Consider the following 21,313-nt stretch of genomic DNA (forward strand, 5'->3'; position numbering starts at 1 on the left):
GGTCGTCAGGGGTAACGGACCGACGGCAGTGAAATCAAAGATCGGGTATCTACTGTCAGGACCACTTCCGGTTGCTAATAAAAGTCGTCTGCCAGCTACATGTTTAACGTCATTACAGCGCCACCTAATGTCACAGACCTTGAGAGATTTTGGAAGCTCGAATCAATGGGGATATCTGAAGATGAGGCTGAAACATCTACTTCCGGTATACTAAACACCTATAAAGAAAACTGTATCACGTACAAAGATGGGCGTTATGTGGCCAAGCTGCCTTGGAAAGAAGATCACCCCGTGCTTCCTACCAACTACGAAGTTTGCAAGAGACGTACAGAGAACACAATTAAACGACTTTCAACAGAACCGGATTTACTAAAAAAATATGGACAAATCATAGACGATCAGTTGAAACGCGGATTTATTGAGATATGTGATGCAGACGCCAACCCCACCACCCTGTACATTACATACCACATCATCACGTAAAGAAGGAGTCAAATACAACACCTATCCGTATCGTGTATGACTGCAGTTGTAAGTCACGTGACCAGCCTAGTCTGAACGATTGCCTGTTGTCTACACCACCTGAATTAAATGATTTGACTGGAATTCTACTTCGTTTTCGAATGAATAGATACGCCATAGCAACAGACATAGAGAAGGCTTTTCTTAATATTGGTCTAGACGAGAAGGATCGAGATGTCACGCGATTTCTATGGCTCAGCGACCCTAGCAACCCAGACAGCGACTTGACAACATACAGATTCCGTGCAGTCCTTTTCGGAGCTACGTCATCACCTTTCATTCTGAGCGCAACAATATTGAAGCACCTTGAACTCAACAGCGACAAGAAGGCGAGTGAGTACTTACGACAAGATCTATACGTTGACAACGTTATTTCAAGCTTCCAACAGGAAGATGAGCTTCTACAGTTCTACAGCGAGTCACGTGAGCTAATGTCGTCTGCAGATTTCAACCTGAGGTCCTGGAGTTCTAACAGTAACAAGCTCCGTGTGCAAGCAATCAAAGATTCAGTCTTAGATTTAGATCGATGTCCTAAGGTACTCGGCATGAGATGGGACACAGAGAGTGACGTTTTACTGTATCCAGCGAAGAACATCCCAACTACCCAAATTATTACCAAGAGAGAAATATTGCAGCATACGTCCCGACTCTACGATCCCTTAGGTCTACTTAGTCCAGTTACTATCAGAGCGAAGCTACTTCTCCAAGAATTATGGCAACAGAAGTTTGAATGGGACATGCCCTTACCGCACGACATACAAGAAAAATGGCGTAGTTTAATTACAGACTTGAATTCAGTGACAACCACTACGTTTCCTAGATACTACTTTGAGAATACAGCGCATACATCCAACTACACCTGTATTCACATATTCTGCGACGCTAGTTTGTTATCTTATGGTGCTACGGCATACGTCTGCAGAGACAACCAGTCTACATTGATGATGGCTAAGACGCGTGTTGCTCCGTTGAAAAAGTTAACGTTACCGAGGTTAGAGCTGATGGCTGCAGTGATTGGTTCCAGACTCTGTAAGCACCTGAAGCAGAACACCAGCATACTACAGATACACCTTTGGTCAGACAGTCAGATTGTGTTGTACTGGCTCCAGACGTCCAAGACACTCCAGCGATTCGTTAGGAACCGTGTGACTGAAATCCACGAGCTGACCGAAAACCGAAAATGGAGGTATTGCCCGACGAAGGACAATCCCGCAGATTTACTCACCAGAGGAATTTCGACATCGCACTTCAAAATTAGTAATCTATGGTTCCACGGACCTAAATGGCTCACTACACCTGACAGTTGGCCAATTTGGCAAGAAAAAGATACTTATGCTACTATGGCAACGATTACAGAACCAGTACCTACTAGCAAATCGGAAGATACAGCTTTACCAGTAAACAACAGCAGTTTTGTCGACATGTCAAGATTCAGCTCGTTGGCAAAGTTACTCAGAGTTACAGCTTATGTACTGCGTTTCATAGATAACTGTCGAGGCGGGAGGTCCACTCGAAGTCAACAAACTTTAACTACAGAGGAACTTCACAGGGCAGAGAAGGTGTGCATACGAAGCTGCCAGATGTCTAAATATCAAGCAGAAGTGAAAGATATACAGACCAAGAGATACAAACTCCCACTATCTAGACAACTTAAATTATTTCTCAACAATGGAATTTTGAAGTGCCGTGGACGTATCCACAATGCACCACTAAGACGAATGACCAAGTACCCGTACCTGTTACCAGCTAAACATCCATTCACCAACTTGGTTATCAAGGACGTACACTCAAGATTACTACATACCGGCGTTAGTTCAACTATCACGTTCTTAAGACAGAAGTACTGGATTCCGTCTATCCGTCAAAATGTGAAGGTCATACTACGTAAATGTACCTGTTGTAAGAAGATTGTTGGTAAACCATACTCAGCACCTGATCCACCTCCACTACCAAAGAGCAGAGTTTCTGACGTCAAACCGTTTACCTACACAGGAGTAGATTTCACTGGGGCATTACTGGTTCGAGATAACAACAGAAACGACGTTAAGGCATACCTATGCTTGTTTACGTGCGCTACTACGAGAGCAGTTCATCTAGAACTAGTTCCAGATCTATCAGCAGAGTCATTCCTACAAGCATTCCGACGTTTTTGTAGCAGAAAATCTGTTCCTCACGTTATGATGTCAGACAACGCCAACACCTTCTTATCAGCATCCAGACAGTTACAGGATTTGGTCCAGTCTATCACAGTTAGAGAAGAACTCAACGACAGAGGAATTGAGTGGAAGATGATACCAAAACGCGCACCTTGGTTCGGTGGAATGTGGGAACGTCTAATAGGTCTGACGAAAACAACGATAAGGAAAGTGTTAGGACGGTCCTATGTCACCTACCAAACGTTACAAACTGTGATTACGGAAATTGAGGCGATGATTAACGATAGGCCGTTGACGTATGTCACTTCCGGCGCATTAGATGAACCGGAAGTACTTACACCATCACACTTACTTTACGGCAGACGAATCACCAAACTACCATACGAAGAAGATGTCCCTACAAACCCTGTACCGAGTGACCGCCCGTCAGTTATCAAACGGGCTACGCTACAAAGGACGATGATCAACCACTTCCGGGATAGATGGCGTCACGAATACTTAACCGCTTTAAGAGAACGTCATCAGACGACAGGCAGAAATGACCAGACGATATCTGTTGGAGACGTTGTGCTGGTCCATGACGATGTTCCCCGTTTGCTTTGGAAACTTGCTGTGGTTGAAGAACTAGTTCCAGGAAAAGATGGACTTATTCGAAGTGCTAAAATTCGAACTCAAAATGGACTTACAAATCGCGCAATTGTGAAATTGTATCCTCTAGAAATGTATTAACTTTCATGAAGTGACTGTGAATCATGAAGTGACTGTGAAAATTCAAAGAAAATTGATAATTGAATCAGAGACTGTGTTCCATGTAAGATGTGTTTTACGTAAGAATGTTTCTTAAGTAATAGTGGTTTCTTTAGGGTAATTATGTTATTAAAATATTTTATTCTTATCTGATTACTTTTCGCGGCCCCCGAGTATGTCGGGAATCGATAACATATTTATAGCGCATTTATGTAACGTGACGTACCGCGCTTACGTTGACGTCACTTCCTACGTAACGTTGTTTTTGTTACACATAACACATATAGAGTAAAGGTCGAATCTGGAAACCACAACGCAGTTTGTTTGTTCATTATACATCCCCACAACGTCAAACAAAGGTGGGAGGCATTGATCATCAGTGGCAGGCAGATTTAGCAGATTTACAGAGGTTAATGAAAGACAATGATCAGTTTCGTTATTTGTTGTGTGTCATTGATGTGTTTTCAAAATACGCTTGGGTTGTTCCAATTTATAATAAAACAGGTCAAACTTTGATTCAAGCGTTTGAGTCTATTTTGAAAACTTCAGGTCGATCCCCAAAGTCCTTGCAAACTGACAAAGTGTCTGAATTCAAAAATAAAGACTTTCAAAAGTTCTTAAAATCCAAACATATTCATTTTTTCACTACAGAAAATCCTGAAACTAAAGCAAGCATTGTTTAAAAATTTCAAAGAAGTTTGAAAAGTCGTAACTTTTGACAAAGGGTATCTCCCAAACTGGACCAAAGAATTATTCGAGGTCATTCACATTCGCCGTTCTTTACCACCAACTGTTCAGTTAGAAGATTTGGGTGGGGAAAAAATTGAAGGATCCTTTTATTTGCCTGAAATTCAGGCTATAAAAGACAAAGATATTTACGAAATTGAATCAGACCTTGCTCGTCGCACAAGGAAAGTGGGTGGAAAAAAGATCAAAGAAATTAAAGTTCACTGGGAAGGTTATCCAAAGAAATTTGACAGTTGGATTCCAGAAAGTCATTTGGTATAAAAGATACTACATATTGACAGGATGTCTCAGTCAGATTCGGCTAGCGTGGAGGTGACAGACAATACTGCGACGCTTTGTAAAACTCGTGAGCCAAAAAATCGACTCACTTACATGTCACAGATTTTTGCCATTTATTTTGTGCTGGTGGTTTCCATCATTCAACTCTGTCTGAAATCTGAAGATAGGATTTGGTTAATTCTACTCAGTAGCATACTTGGTTACATTTTACCTACCCCAGGTTTGAAATTCGTAAAACAGCCTACGTTGCAAAGTCTAGCTATTGGTCACCAGCGATGAATTCGTTTTACATAACGGTGCTCAGTGACAGCTCTATGAGCATGTTTTCTAACAATACCCAGAGTGAATTCAGGACAAAATTACCCAAACCCATTCATGTCAATAAAGATGATTATGAAATTGCTTTGGTCGAACTCATCATTCCTTCTCAAATTGTCAATGTAACAAAGGAGGAATCTCAATTTCAAGTTGTTACCACCCATGCCAAACTAAGCAAGGAATTTAGTAAATTTCCTTCCGCTAAATGTAAGAAAATCAATGATCAGTACACGTTTCATTGCTGTATCAAATCTGGGGTGTATTCTTCCCCAGAGCATCTCATTACTGAAATCGACAATGCTATTCAAAAAGAACTTGGAAACATTTTCCATAAAATGTCCATAGTGTTTCATATAGGTTATTCCCAACCAAGGAGACGTATCAAATTCAATACCGATACACAGCATGAGGGTATACATTTCCATCCTAGTTTATTACTTAAGCTAGGGGGAAAAAGTCAACATCTGGGAGATGTTCATCCAGAGGATGAAAATCCTTTTCCTTACGGTGTGGATTTGAATGTGGGCACTAATCATTTATTCATTTATTTTGATCTGGGAGATTTTACTTTTCTGGGAGATATTGAGTCACCAATCCGTGTGGTTCCATTTGAACCGAGCAAGAAAGATTCAAATCATGTTCATGAAGAATTTGTCAATTTGCATTATGTCCCAATCTCCAAATCCAGTTTTGATGAAATAGGTATAAATATAAGGGGTGACACACGACAAACCGTTCAGTTTGTTGGTGGCAAGTCTATGGTGAAGTTGCATTTTCGAAAGAAATCATGACTAAACTTATGATCACAATGTATCCCGTGTATCGTGGTGTTCCTCGCCAGTATGGTCATGGACTGGGGTCTATCTTCAAATCAGCTATCACAACAACATCTCCTTTGGTGAAACCTATGGTTAGATCAGCACTTAGGGCCCTCAAACATGAAGGCCTGGGTGCAGTCAAGGATATCATGTTAGGAAGAAATCCAAGACAGGTGTTAAAGTCTCTTGGACAAAGGGCGGTGAAATTTGTTGGAAAAGCAGCAGTTTTATCCTTGGGAGAATCTTTGATCAAAACTACAAAAGGTTCAAAACCAAGGCCTCGTCGTCAGTACTCATTCAGACATGTAATATCACGTAAGCCTAAGACTTCGCTTTATTACTATGCGAAATAAAAAGCTTAGTTTCAGGATTTCTGCTTATTAAGTTATTTTCACGAAAGTCGAAACTTCATTCTTTTTACATCTACTCTGTCCACATACTCAGCATCAAAGACTGAAATCTGAATGGAGGCACATGGCATGACAGTCATTTTACTTGAAAAATAAATAATTACGCGCGATTATCATTTGGTGGAACATTTTATTTTCACATCCAAATAAAATCAATCTGTTTCTGTCGGACACTTAATACAACAATTGCTTTTAATTATAAACATAAAATGGTACTAGTAAGACGGAAAATTCTTTTGAAGTATCAGACAATTTCAGATTTATGATATCATGATGAGAGACTTTTCCTGTTAGCCGTATGGGATAACTCCATTTTTTAAATGCACGTAACCAGAGCCTGGCAGAGAGCCATTGTGGGTTAATTCCTCTTTGATTCTTACATTTTACAAAGAAAGTCAGTCTTGAAACTCGGTGTGACCCTACCCTACCCTTACCCCCCCCCCCCTTGAAATGGGTGACCCCCTCTTTAATGTTGGTGTCCCTCTAATAAAAAGTCCTGGATCCGCAGATGCTTTACTTATAAAATAGTATATTACAATCATATTGTGTTGTCTGAGAGTTTGGCATTATACAGAGTCATACAGAGTGTCATTATCACTTTGATATGATCATAATAGGCTATTAACTTTGTATGTGGATATATGCACGAGTTCTGCAGCGGTAATGCTGCGCGACTTTAGGAGCGCAATATTGTCCGCGAAAGAACGAGTGCATATATCCACATACAAAATTGATAACCTTTTTATTACATATCCACTATCAAATGATTGATTTATATCTAAATTATCGTTCTGTCACGAAAGACAGGAAAAATACGGAAAAAAATTCTCCGAAAATGCAATAAACAAATCAAACTGACGCGCATTAATATTTTCCGCGAAAATGACGTCAACTTGTTGTCGCAATGTGCGCGTGGACGCCATGGACGTCACGCGATTCTTTCCATTACAACGTTAATAAAACATTCCACGTCTTATATTAGTCCAACTCATGACGTAATTATAACTTTCATTTCATTTCAGTCTGATAAATTACTACGTGCCAGTATCTAATAGGTCAGCTTAATCAAAGTGTAAAAGTAAACAAAATGTTGCATAAATTACAAATTAAACAAATACACAATAGCAACAAAAATCTAAAGAAACGAGATTCGCTATGGACGGACCGTCAGGGGAGGTAACTAGAGTCACGGATTGGGACTAGTCCGATATGAATGCATTCAACGTCATGATATGGAAAATATTGCACGATCGCGGTCCATTGAAACCCAATGGAAATTAATTTTAGGTATGTAATAAAAATTTTCATTTCCTCTCGTGTATTATTTACAATCGTGCATTGTATACTGACTATACTGACATAATTTTATATAAAACCTAAATGTTTGGAGCAACACTAACGAGTTTTTACATTGTTCACATTGTTTTATCGTGTAAAATTCCTGCCCTTTCGGACAATTCGTATCAAAATGCACGAAAAAAAAAAACGATCATGATTACGGATAAATTGAATGGGCGGATTAAAAGAAGTAAGGTTCATTCTAATGTTTGAAATCTCAAGGAATTTTAATCGAACTTCAGCTTCATACGTTAACTTCGCAAGAGACGTTGAAGGGGAAGGCGAAGGTTGAAATCTCAAACTCTCTATTTCCATTTGTCTAAACTAGAAGTCAGTTTCGACGGGAAAAGCATTCACAACAAAACCTTCCAACCAGATTTTGAAAATGGAGAATGTATGCGATCCTACATGTCACTCTACCAGGCAACAGGAGCTCTTGGACTCAATAGGTCGATTGGATTGACTATGACAGAATATAAAAGTGGCTACACTCTCTGGGGATTTGATCTCACCGCAGATCAAGGCTGTGAGGAAGGTCAACTTCGCCCTATAAAAACGGGGAACCTGAGGATAGATCTTCAGTTTGCACAACAACTTCCTAGCGTCGTGAACCTGATAGTGTACGCAGAATTCGACAATCAAATTGAAATCAACGGATTGAGAGAAGTCGTCACAGATTATTAAACATGGATGGTCATGCCTATGCCAGACAACTCAGAGAAGATGCTGAGAAAGTAAAATACCAGGAACCGATATTTAGAAGAAAACTGAAGAATATGCGAGACACCTTAAACGAATGTGTTGTGGACGAAGTTCAAACACTCATCTTCGATGAAGTGCATAAGAACTGTTATGGATGTATTGTGGATCGTCCCAGTCAGTTACAGCATCAACTGTGTTTGTTCACATCTACAGACGAGTGGGTGGAGTTGTACATTAAAAAAGCTCTTAATCAACTGAATCTCTACAATGTCATGGAAAAATGGTATCCAAAACTAGAGCTCATGGACGTGCATGGCAGTGAAAAAGTACAAGCCCTGCATATGTGGGTAGATATACGGGACAAGTTAGCCCGTCATCAATCAGATCCACGGGAAAGCCGGATGAGTATATGGGCAGATCGAGTGAAAGACGCCTGGAATCATGAATACCCATGAACTTCAATACATCTTGGATAAATCGTTTATATTGAGAACACTCAATGGAGAAGTGTGTCCTAAGGATCATCTACCGAAGCAGAAGCCTTGTCATGTGAAAGCTTACATAGTGAACACACATGACTCAGATAAACCTGGAGAACATTGGGTGGCTATTTACTTCAGAGAAAATACAGCCATCTACTTTGACTCTTATGGATTACCACCCTTAGAGGAAGCTATTCGACCCTTCTTGGACAACAATACCCGAAGCTGGACTAGGAACAATATACGACTTCAAAGTGGAAGCAGTGTCATGTGTGGTGTTTACTGCATATTTGCTTTGGACCGTTTAGCCAAAGGATATGATTTAGAGACTATATTGACTATCAAATTTCGTTTAGAGCCAAGATATTGGCATCTCAATGACAAAGATGTAGGAACTTGGTTTAAACAGTTCTATGGACACTTGTATGCAAAAGCTAGATCACTAGCTAAACCTGAAAATTGTCAGTGTTGTACAGATCAATCTGATAAACTTGCTTTAGCTTTGTTTAAATTGTACGTGTTAGACCATGATTATTTGTATCCTTAATGTTCTTTGTTAATACAGTTACTTGTTCAATAAAAAAAAATGTGTACACAAAATATTCTTGTTTTGTTATTTTTCCCTATCTAGGGGTAGTAGTAAAGGTGCCATAACCCCATCCCTTAAAAAGACCAGTAGTCTTTTTCAACTTAGCCATGTAGATGTTGGTCCTCCATGTAAGATCAAATCTCATTGGCTAATATATTGATTCTCTATCCGGTCCGCGCGATCCATATATATAAGCAAGTACATTGGCCTACAGTTCATCATTCGTTCACAATGGAGTCCATTGCCGAGCAAATTGAGGAGCTACAACAACTTGAAGCCAGAGCTGCGATTCTTCAGAACAGTATCCTCAATATACTAAGGAGGGAAGAAGAAAGGTGGAGGGACACCCAGCGAAGAACGAATGAGGCATTAAGGATCATTCGATCCTTAAGAGATAGAGAACAGTGGAGACGGGCAGAAAGACAGAGAATGGAGGAGCGATACATGGGTCGGCGCTACGTCAGGGTTGTTAGGGTTCACCCCTATGTCGAAAGGGCCCCGGCTGATAGCACCACTGAGTAGGGATGCTACTCAATAAAACACAACGGCCCTTTTCAGGGCCACTCCATTTTAAGAAAGAAAGTACCTTTTCTCTTATTGTCTTCTGGTAAATTTTTATAGTACCCTAAATGGCGATCTGACACCCTAAATGGTGATATGGCACCTAGCAACGGACGGGGATGGCAATATGGTACCCTAAATGGTGATCTGCCACCCTGGGTGGTGATATGGCACCCTGGATGGCGGTCCCTACCAATGGACGGGCTGGATGGTGATATGGCACCTAGGTCCATAGCAACGGCCACATGATGATATGGTACCGGTGCAATTTTTTTCCCCTAGGATCATCTACCCGAGGTAACGGTGCTAGGAACTGGTGATATGGCACCGGTGCCATATCACCAGCCTTTACTACTAACATCATCCTTAGCAGTAATCATGAAAATATTTAAGTTCTATATAAAATGACTTCATCATTTCACTGAATGTGCTGAATTCGATTTGACAGGATGAATTTGTTTTAATCATATTAGAAATATTATTTTAATGGTTTTAGCTTGTCTGATCTTAGAAGGGAATATATGAAAATCTACGAGAGGCGGTTGACATTTAAGCGTTGGCGTTGGTTCTGAATTTTGTTTATATTAACTTTAAGATTTGAAACTTAATGCTAGTGTACCATCACAAAATGAATAAGCTGACCAAGAACAATAATTCTCACATATATTTCGACAAAAATATGGCCCTTTATGTGTACTTAACAAAGATTTGAATTTCTCGGTCAAAATGCTGTTAACGTCACATACATGAATACCTAGAAGTGCATGATGTCTAGACAACTTCTTTGAAATTACATCATAGATTTCACGGACTCTTTGAAAACATTTCAGTTTCAGTGGACATGTTGGCTGTCCGCCATGTCCGCAATTATACATTGTTGAACTCAGAAAGGTTGTCAATTATAGAAATTAAGTGCATACTGTAGTGTTATACAAAAATAGTTTCTGTATTTAAACGTTTTAATGAAGAAAAATCACAATTTTCAAATTTGAGTTATCGCGTGGGATTTATAAGTGACGCTGTTATTTTTCTCCAAGTTCATTAATCTGACACTGGTCATTCTGCTCCTAACACTTTTATTACGAAGTCAAAGAATCGTGCTGATAAATGACTGACGATTATTTTTATGTTGATCAGGATGATGAAAAATGATCATGTATAATACTGCTGCGGAAAATGATTGATACTGATTAAAGATATTGATGATGATTATGATGGTAATGAATAACAGTGATGAATTATAATAGATGAGGATAAAGATGATGATGAACGATGACAATGAATGATGATGATAATTATAATGATAAAGAGTGATGAAGAATGATAATGTTGAAAGATGATAAAGAATAATTATGATAATTAATTATGATAAATGCTGAAGAATGGTGCTGATGAGTAATGGTGATGAAAAATGACGATGATTTGAATGTTGACGATGAGTGGTGATGATGATGAAGATAATGAATGATGGTGATGAAAAGGATGATGAATAATGAACGGCCATGATGAGTGATGATGCTGAATGGTGATGCTTAGACTAGCTCCTATACTATGATAGTCGATATCTTTTAACATTTTTATGATTGAATGTAGTTAACTGAGCCAGTCTATACCCTATGTCCGATATTATGATAACTTTAACATTATTTCTCCATGAAAATCTATAGAATGGACTGTCCCTTGGCTCTATGAAACGGAATCTGACAAAAAAGAGAAATGTAGAAATATATTTATTATCAGTCTAGTCGATAGCGCAGGTGATGCTGATAATAAATGCTAATTATGTACAGTGATGATGACGAAGGATGATGATGTTCCAGATAATGAAATTCAATGATGATGATGATTATCTGTTCCCTGTCGATCACCATTTTGGAAAAAGAATGATACCAGACAATTTTATGTGTATCAATGTGACTGTATTTCGTTCACTAAATGTTAGGATAAAATATGAGATACAGTTTGCTTTGCCGGCCGTACAGTGGACCAAAGAAATACTGTTTATTCATAGGTCAAATGGTAAAAAGGAGTATCAGTTTAGTTTAATCATATTTTATTGCATATCTTCATTACATACATAAAATACAAATAGCTAATGCAAACGTATGAAAATATCAAATGGGTTGGATTTTAAGTTACACCAACATTAAAAGCAGCCCTTCCCACTGGAATGGTAAAAAGGAGTATCAATCGAGAGGTCTCAAGTTCGTTAACGATTGGGTGATTATTTCCAAAAGTCGTTTCATGTATATATTTCTTTACATCACTCAAATGTTGAAAAGTTGGCAGTTACTTGAGGAGAAATGTGTTTTTAAATCAAAATAAATAATGTTTTAAAAGTAATAGAAACTTAGAATAGATGAGATAATAATAATAATGAGATAACACAATATTATTATTTTTCGTGATGAATACACAATATTCAGTTTAACCTAATTAAGGTTAAACGCTTTACTCGGCAAAAATGACTCTCCTTATACACCATACCTCCACACGACCTCAGGTATATAAACGTCAGTCTCGACAGATTCCAGTGTCCACTGAACGAGGTAGGGTCATTGATACTTTAAACAAAAATTTTGGTTTCAAAAACTTCTTAATAATTTGGTTTCAAAAGACTTAATATTTTCTTTCCAAACAATGATAGGTTAATTTAAGATGTTGCTTTCATACATTTATTTATTTTAACTGATTTAAAAGGGTTTAAAGCAGTTTTTAAATACGACTATGTGGCAGCACAGGTGAATATATTGAAGATAATAACCTTGTACCTAGCTTGAGATGATCGCATATCATAATCGATGATTAAAAAAAAAATATTGATAAATATTTTATTTAATACATCAATATCTTGATCTATAAATAAAGAATAGAATGTGAATATTTCTGAGTTAGACGATTAAACTTTAAAATACTATTTTAGATGCTTGTGTTTCCGCTTTCCGTCAGAAATTATTAGTGTTTCACGTTCAGTTAAAGATAATGTGCTAAAATGTATTCACTTTCAGTCAGAAAAATTAAATGACGTATTGTATTCGCTTTTAGACAGAAATTATTAAGGCTTTCACTTTGAGTCAGAAATGACGTAATTTGTATTCACTTTCCGACAGAAACAATGTTATGATTTACGTTCAGTTTTCAATATTTCAAGATAATGTTGAGCTAGTTACAATTATTTCTTTGTCCTAAATTTGAAACGCCAGTTATCTTCTATCATTTCAAACATTTTATTTTGTTTTACATAGTCACTTTTATCGTCGTCCATTTTACCAAATGGATAATAAAGCTGACTAGATGGAATAAAGTTCAATGAGTTCAAGATTTCTCAGCCCGGGTGTAACAGTGAGAGCATTTGGTTCAATATAATAAATCTCTAATCTGAGTTTCCGTAACTGATGTAAGATGTAAGATCTGATATTATGTATGGGGATAATCCACATATCATTTTAAGCACGTTTGATAACTGTAGTATGTCGGCAGTTGATTGACAATTTCGAAATAGCTTTTTCAAAACATTATTTTCATCTATTAACTGTTCTGCCTTATACTGACTAGACGCATGTACAGCGGCAAAAAACTCTAAGTACGATATGTGGATGAATGCCAACCTAGTGTTCTCTTTTGTCCGATCAAAGCAATTCTCTTCTACCAGAATACCTAACTTAATGAGTGTAGACGTACAATCTTTTGAAACGCCTTTCTTTTGCAGATATGATCGACTGAATGTGCCTGACCCAATTTCTGAAGTTAACGCTTCAAATGCAACTCTAGCTAACAGAAGGAGAAGTCGTTTGTTTGCTTCACATCTAGGAAATTTCTGTAAAAGTCCAGGTAACTCCATGTCTTTATCCTGACTTGTATCGCAAACGCGATCTTCTACGTTGTCTTTTTCCTCTTCTTTGTTCTGTAACCAGCCAAGCATGATATTAATAATGTGACTGTATGCATCGCAAACAGATTCACCAATTTCATTTCCGGTGCAGTATAGCCAAATGAGTTGTTGCAACAGCAGGGGCGTTTTCTCCAGATGTTCAAGTTTGGACGTTCCTATTTTCGCCATGAATTTCCCAAAAAGACCTTCTTTGTTGAATTTTGACAAGTACTTTGCAATTAAACATGTAGCAGATCTTTTTTTAATTCCTAATAATTCTACTTTTTGGTCACATTCCGAGGACTTCATTCTGAGAATTCCTCTAGCTGACGGTCGAGAAAGTGTTATGACCGTTGACTGCTTTGCTCTGTCTCTTCCTGGCAAACCATAACTGACATGTGGTAAAATACATATTTTTCTTGGGGGAGTCCATTCATCCAATCCATCTACAAGGATGAGACAACGTTCAGATTCTTGCTCAAGTATATTGTCTATCACGTCATGAGATGCAAGGTCAGCTGCTGTGACAAAAGCTTTTATCATTTCAGTAATATCGCTTAGTCCAGACATTCTTTGTAAAGGCACAAAGAAAAGAAAAGAAAAATTTCTCAGTTCGTTAATATTTTCATTTTCATCGTTAATAGGTGATTCACTTGACATAAAGTCATCATCATAGTCGCTGTAAGGGTCATCAACATAGTCGCTGTAAGGGTCATCAACATAGTCGCTGTAAGGGTCATCAATATAGTCGCTGTAAGGGTCGCCATCATAGTCGCTGACATAGATGACATCCTTGTCATTATCGCTAACAGAGTCGCCACACTTGCCGCTTTTTAGGTCGCTATTCTTATCGCTGACGGATTCGTCACACTTGCCGCTTACAAGGTCGCCATTCTTATCGCTAACAGAGTCGTCACACTTGCCACTTACAAGGTCGCTATTCGTATCGCTCACAGAGTCGTCACACTTGCCGCTTACAAGGTCGCCATTTTTATCGCTAACAGAGTCGTCACACTTGCCGCTTACAAGGTCGCCTTTCTTATTGCTGACAGAGTCGTCATACATGTCGCTAATAGGGTCATTACTTTCGTTGTTAGCAGGATCGTTGTACTTGTTGCTAACAGGGTAGGAATGCTTGTCGCTGATAGGCTTGTCGCTTACAGGGCCGGCATGCTTGTCGCTGACGGGAACTACATCACTGTAAATGACAGGGACAAGACACCTGTCGCTGATTGGCTTGTCGCATACAGGATCGGCATACTTGTCACTGACGAGAACATTATCGCTGTAACTGACAGGGTTGACATATTCGCCGCTGCCAGGGTAATCATCCTTGTCGCTGACAGGGTCGACATTTTTTTCACTAACTGTAGTCTCGCTAAGGTCTTTAAGTGTGTCATTGTAAGCAGATGTAGGACTCTCTTCAGTTACTGCTGAGCACCAATTTTGAATCATCATTTTACAAAATGTGCTTTTTCCTGTCCCAACATCACCTACTATGTAGATTTGTTTGTGTTTTTGACCATTTGTATGAAACATGTCTCGATATCCAGTAAGTGTTCTAATATTTGGCTTTTTCGGTGACTTTTCCGACGGGTTTGATGCAATTTCGTTTCTTTTCTCTTTCACTACCATTTCCGGAGGTACATAAACTTCTTTTATATCTACATTGTTTTCTTGTAATTTAAGAGGTGAAAGTGATGTGCCTACGTAATGATTCTGGTACAGTTCCACCAATTTTTTCTGAAGTCCTGAAAAAAGAAAGACAAAGTAATCATTCCGTATGATTTCTAGGGAGACTCGAATAATAATCGTCATGTTGCTTTTGACCACGAGAAATAAAATGATAAATAAAGGAAGGTATATGACAAGATTATGGTTTCTCGTGTAATGAAAAAAGTCAGGGCATTTTGGATTACTCTGAAATTCTTAAAATATCCTGGTTTGTGTTTAGTGGATACCTAGGCTTTTTCATGCACGAGGCTGTTAATGATAGTCACAGATGCAAAATGATTTTTTTAATAAAGCCTAATTATTCGTGATTTCATTATTCAGTCAAACGGGACTACAGTCACTGCCAAACGATACGAAAATAGTTTCAGAAAACCATGAAATCACAAACAATACGGTTTTCTGTTGTGAAAAATTTATACCGTAAACATAATTATTTAAAATGAAAAATAAAAATTTCATTTTCATCATTTTTCTCAATATTTCATCAGCAAGTATACAATAAATTTCAGGTTGTCAGACAACATGAAGGAAGCGGCGATTATAAACACAAAAAATGCAAGAAATGTGTACAAGGCGAGATAAATAGAAGTTAGCCTGATGCAGGTGTTTACTCTCTACGTTCCATAAACAATTATGATTGTAGAGCGGTAGTGTTACAACCAGTCGAGAACCAGGCGTAACGTCACTATTTATCAGGATTACATAGAATAAAGCCTGATTTCGACATACGAAAAGCAAAATAATACTACATATATAATGTCATATCGTGTGTACAGATTTAAACATGGCAAAATTATTATCCTTCTAAAACAAAAAGTGTTGAAAGATGAAATAATCCAAAAGAATGGTTTCAAATCAAATTGAAATTTGCGGATCTCTTAAATCATTGGTAAATATCCGAAAATATACTTCTCGTTTGATAATATAATAGACGATATCTTGGTTCATTAATGAAAATTTCATAAAATTCTACATTATAGAAAAAGTTATATCCGAACAAATGTCATCAAGAGTTCTGCAAATCGTCTTGATAAGATGATCATTTGACCTAAGTTTCAAGAAAATCCTTCAAGGCGTTTAGGAGATACAGAGCGGACACAAAATGGAAGGCTCAAACCTTTGTCCTTGAGTTGTGACCTTGACCTTGAGTCGACAGGGCTGACTCATGAGTTCTGCACATCGTCTTGATGAGGTGATCATTTGACCCAAGTTTCATGAAAATCCTTCAGGGGTTTAGGAGATACAGAGGGGACACAAAATGTTACGGACAGACGGAAGGACGGACGGAGACCATTCCTATAACCCCCACCCCCACTACTCGTAGCGGGGGATTAAAAAAGGATTACTTGCCATATGTTCTTAAATGACCTGTAAACCCCTTTCCACACCCCCCCACAAAAAAAACGAAAAAAAAAAACAACAAAAAATCAAGAGGGCCATGAAGGCTCTGTATTGCTCACCTGACCTACGGACCTAAAGATCATCAAGATTAACATTCTGACCAAGTTTCATTAAGACATGGTCATAAATGTGGCCTCTAAAGTGTTAACTAGCTTTTCCTTTGATTTAACCCGGTTACCTTGTTTTGACCCCACATGACCCAGATTAGAACTCGATCTAAAGATCATCAAGATAAATATTCTGACTAAGTTTCATGACGATACAGTCATAAACGTGGCCTCTAGAGTGTTAACAAGCTTTTCCTTTGATTTGACCTGGTGACCTAGTTTTTGACCCCACATGACCCAGATTCGAGTTTGACATGTAGATCATCAAGATTAAAATTCTGACCAAGTTTCATGAAGATAAAGTCATAAATATGGCCTTTAGAGTGTTAACAAGCTTTTCCTTTGATTTGACCTAGTGACCTAGTTTTTTACTCCACCTGACCCAGATTTAAATGTGATCTATAAATCATCAAGATTAACATTCTGACCAAGTTTCATTAAGATAAGGTCATAAATATGGCCTCTACAGTGTTAACTAGCTTTTCCTTTGATTTGACCTGGTGACCTAGATTTTGATTCTACCTGACCCAGATTTAAACTGGACCTTGCAATCATCAAAATTAACATTCTTACCACGTTTCATGAAGATATAGTCCTAAATGTGGCCTCTAAAGTGTTAACAAGCTTTTCCTTTAATTTGACCTGGTGGCCTAGTTTTTGACACCTGATGACCCAATATCGAACTCGTCCAAGATTTTATTAAGAGTAACATTCTGACTTGAGATTGGGCAAAACTTGTGACCTCTACAGTGATAACAAGATTTTCCTATGATTTGACCCGTTTTAACCCCAGATGCCCTAATATCAAACTCATCCAAGATTTTATTGAGGGTAACATTCTGATCAAGTTTCATTAAGATTGTGCCAAAATTGTGACCTCTAGTGTGTTAACAAGCTTTCCTTTGGTTTGACCTAGTGACCTAGTTTTTGACCCCAGATAACCCAATTTCGAATTCATCCAAGATTTTATTCAGAGTAACATTCTGACCAAGTTTCATTAAGATTGGGTCAAAATTATGACCTGTAGAGTGTTAACAGTCAAAATTGTTGACGACGACTGACGGACGACGAACGACTGACATAGGGCGATCACAAAAGCTCACCTTTGAGCACTTCGTGCTCAGGTGAGCTAATAAACACCAAGAAAAAGTAGGGCGCATGTATCTTCTAAGAGATTTCTTGTCTGGCAGGTCTACACCATGGAATATCGTCCAAACTGACAGCTAAAATGTGAGTATGAACACACTGAGTAGTAAGGTTTGTTCTCATACTTCATATCACAATATCTGTCTCTCAAGAACGCCATATCTTACATTAAAATACTAATACTTCATCTGGTCTTCGCTCGTGAAAGTTATTTCAACAAAGAAATATTCTCTTTGTAATAAAAACGTTTCGTAATTTTACCAAATACAGTGACCGTAAACCTTACGATGTTTGTAAGCAAAACCTCAATAAAGTTAGAATTTGATATACCTTGTCGCAAAAGTGCAAAATTCTATAACCAAATTGAAAGAACAAATGTTTGTAGTTTATGATGACGTTAGCCTTGCTGAGTTTATTGATAATATATTGATAACGTTCATAGCTGTCAGATAATAGCAAATCTTTTCTAATGAGAAATATGTCACATGTCGTACATCCCCAATTGTAGGAGGTTAGTATATATATACAACAACACACAGAGATGTAAACAAGCAAGAGCTGTCCGTAAAACAGCCAATGCTCGACTATAGGAATTATTTTCCCAGAAACAGGTGTATTACCCTAAATAGTAAAATATTTTCAGAGTTTCAATCCTGTATCTACATAAGTGTTGGAGAAAGTAACTTGCAAGCAAAACTTTAACCGAGATTTTCTAATCTAAAAGGGGGCATAATTTGACCAAAAGGCATGTCAGAGTTATGGGACTTGATGACATCACCTAGTTTTATAACCCAGAAGACACAGGTGAAGTTTCAATTCAATATCTGCATTAGATTTGGAGACAGTACCTTGCATGCAAAACTTTAATCAGGATTTTCTAAGTCCAAAAGGGGGCATAATTTGGCCAAAATACATGTCAGAGTTATGGGACTTGATCTAGTGAGGTTGGTAATTGACATAGAAAATGAAAAAATAAGTTTCAAAGCTATATGCATTTAAATCATAGCCATATAAACTTGCATGCAAAACTTAAACGAAAATGTGATGCCGGCGCCGCCGCTAACGCCGTCGCCAAGGTGAGTAGAAAAGCTAGATTATTCTTCGAATAGTCGAGCAAAACATTCAGTTGAGTTCGAAAAGAGAACTTCATTTAACTGAAGCTATCCGGGAAAAAAGTATGAACCACTGAAACAAACGAGTATCATCCAGATGACATTATAATGTTTTGTTAAAAGCAGTACACGAATCTGTCTGCGTATATCAAGAAAAGCTCCCCAAAAGCAATACAAAAACATATCTACAATTGTTGCAAAATCATTTTCCACTGGAATTCCAAACTACATTTCCGTTTCCAAAACTGACATAAATGTTGTTCGATACAGGTGAGTCGCCCACAGGAGGACCTTGACCTTTTGACCTTGCTTCTGACCAAGCTTGGCGAAGATCCATATTTTATGTAGTTTAAGAAAAGAAGTTACTAAATGTGTTCTTTCCCTTCATTTTTTCGCTTTGGTGACCCTCTTTTAAATATTTTTATATTTCTTAGCTCGGGCGGCCCCTTAAAGAAGCCAAGCAAAACCATTCAAATAAACTTAAGAGCGGGCGCTACAGACCAAATTTAGTGAATATCCGTCATTTGGTTAATGAGACGAACCAAGCCAAACCGCTTGACAGAACTTAAGACATAAATATGCTACAGACCAAGTTTGGTCAAGATCTTTTCAGTGCTTCATCTAAAGGATTCGTTTAAATGTTGTTGTTTTCCCTCTCATTTTTTAGCTCTCGATGCATAAAAAGAGGCTAAGCAAAGCCATTGAACATACCTAATAAAGATCAATACATTGATGATACAGACGAAGTTTGGTAGAGGTTTATCAAGTGGTTCACGAGAAGACGTTGCCAGTTGTTTTGTGTTTAGCTCTGCCAACCCCTACAAGAAACCGACTGGAACCATTTGAACAAAGTCAGGAGAGGTTCACCAAAGAATGCTCCAGAACAGCTTTGGTGAAGATCTCTAATGTGATTCATGAGTAGAAGTCGTCTTTTAGATATTTGTCTTGTTTAACTCTTGCGGCTTCTTGAAGATGCCAGGCGAAATAATTGGAACAAATATGATAGAGGTCTATAAACTATAAAGTTTTTTAACTCCGGGGAGCCTATTAAAAAGGAGCCAAGTGGTACCACTTAAAATTAGAGAGAGGACAATACAAAAATGCTAGAGACCAATTTTGGTGAAGAAGCATCAAGTGGTTCATCAGCAGATTGGAGTCGTTTAAATATTTTTTTCTATTTTCAACTCTAGTGTCCCTCCATAAGCATAAGCGGAACAAATTGAGGGAAGTCAATGCCTGGAAGATATATACCAAGTTTGGTGTAATTCGGATCTGTAGTTTCACAGGAGAAGCTATTTATGGCGCTGGACGATGGCCGCCGGATCATCCACCTATACTAACAGCTCAGCCTGAACAAAAACACCATTATATGCAGTATGTCAGTGGATAGGACTTAATGTTTACCTTGTTTTTCCTCCACATACTTTAGCATTTTCGTTTTTTGATCTCTTGCAGCTTCCAGTTTGTCAATGTTATTCTGTATTTCCATAAGACGCTGAAAATATTGAACAAAATGCAATCGTCTTAATTATGTATTGGATACATAATTTTCTTTGAAATTGGAAGCAGATTATCAATGTTAGCAGTGTAAAGATACCTCCAAAAACCCCAACCACCCAAACCCCACATTTTTTCTGTATTTTGCATATTTTCTGTATTTTGCATATGATTAAAATGTACTTGTTATTGGAGTCTACAACATTTTTCAGTTACAGCTTCTTTTTGTTTTTGGCCTACTTTGCGATGCATGACTCTATGACTGTGTTTAGGGTGCTCTGTGCTTCTGGGAAATCTACCCTTACCTTTTATATTCTACTTAAGCAGACAAGAGTATTTTGAAGTGTTTAACTTATCATGAAATGTCCAAATGCGAACCTTTGGAAGGAAAATCAATAAAATACAAGCTTAAGTATCGTAAATATCAAGATTTTAGTTTTCAAAATAACATTTTTTTTTTTTAACACACATTCGAAACAGACTATTTTTTGAAATATTTAATTTTAAAATTTTTTATTTTTACCCCAAATTTTTAAAAGTTAAAATTTTTTCCAAATTTAAAAAAAGTATCATGACCTTTAAAAATTTTACATTAACATTAAAATAAAAACCTATTAACGATGGTATTTAAAATAAAAATTTTTATTAAATCCTGTTTTTTTCCGTCAAAAGCAAGTTGTCTAACTGAATCATTTTTTTTTTTATCAATACGTCTACGTTTGTTTGATTTTTGGGAATTCGGTATTTTTGCCAAGCTTCCAAACGCTTTGAAACTG

General features: G+C 37.7%; 2 protein-coding genes across 2 annotated transcripts; one reads left to right on the plus strand and one right to left on the minus strand.

Annotated features, from left to right (window-relative positions):
• Nucleotides 1–623: 623 nt before the first annotated feature.
• LOC128555924 (uncharacterized) lies at nt 624–3,407 on the plus strand. The gene has a single exon (XM_053539746.1). The coding sequence runs from the start codon at nt 624–626 to the stop codon at nt 3,405–3,407; it is 2,784 nt and encodes a 927-aa protein (XP_053395721.1).
• Nucleotides 3,408–11,691: 8,284 nt separating this feature from the next.
• LOC128555704 (uncharacterized) lies at nt 11,692–20,533 on the minus strand. The gene is made up of 2 exons (XM_053538862.1): nt 20,445–20,533; nt 11,692–15,291 (listed from the first exon to the last, which is right to left on the minus strand). The coding sequence occupies exons 1-2, from the start codon at nt 20,527–20,529 to the stop codon at nt 13,043–13,045; spliced, it is 2,334 nt and encodes a 777-aa protein (XP_053394837.1). The 5' UTR covers nt 20,530–20,533; the 3' UTR covers nt 11,692–13,042.
• Between the last annotated feature and the right edge of the window lie 780 nt (nt 20,534–21,313).

Source organism: Mercenaria mercenaria, chromosome 3, assembly GCF_021730395.1.
Source record: "Mercenaria mercenaria strain notata chromosome 3, MADL_Memer_1, whole genome shotgun sequence".
Lineage (NCBI taxonomy): Eukaryota > Metazoa > Mollusca > Bivalvia > Venerida > Veneridae > Mercenaria > Mercenaria mercenaria.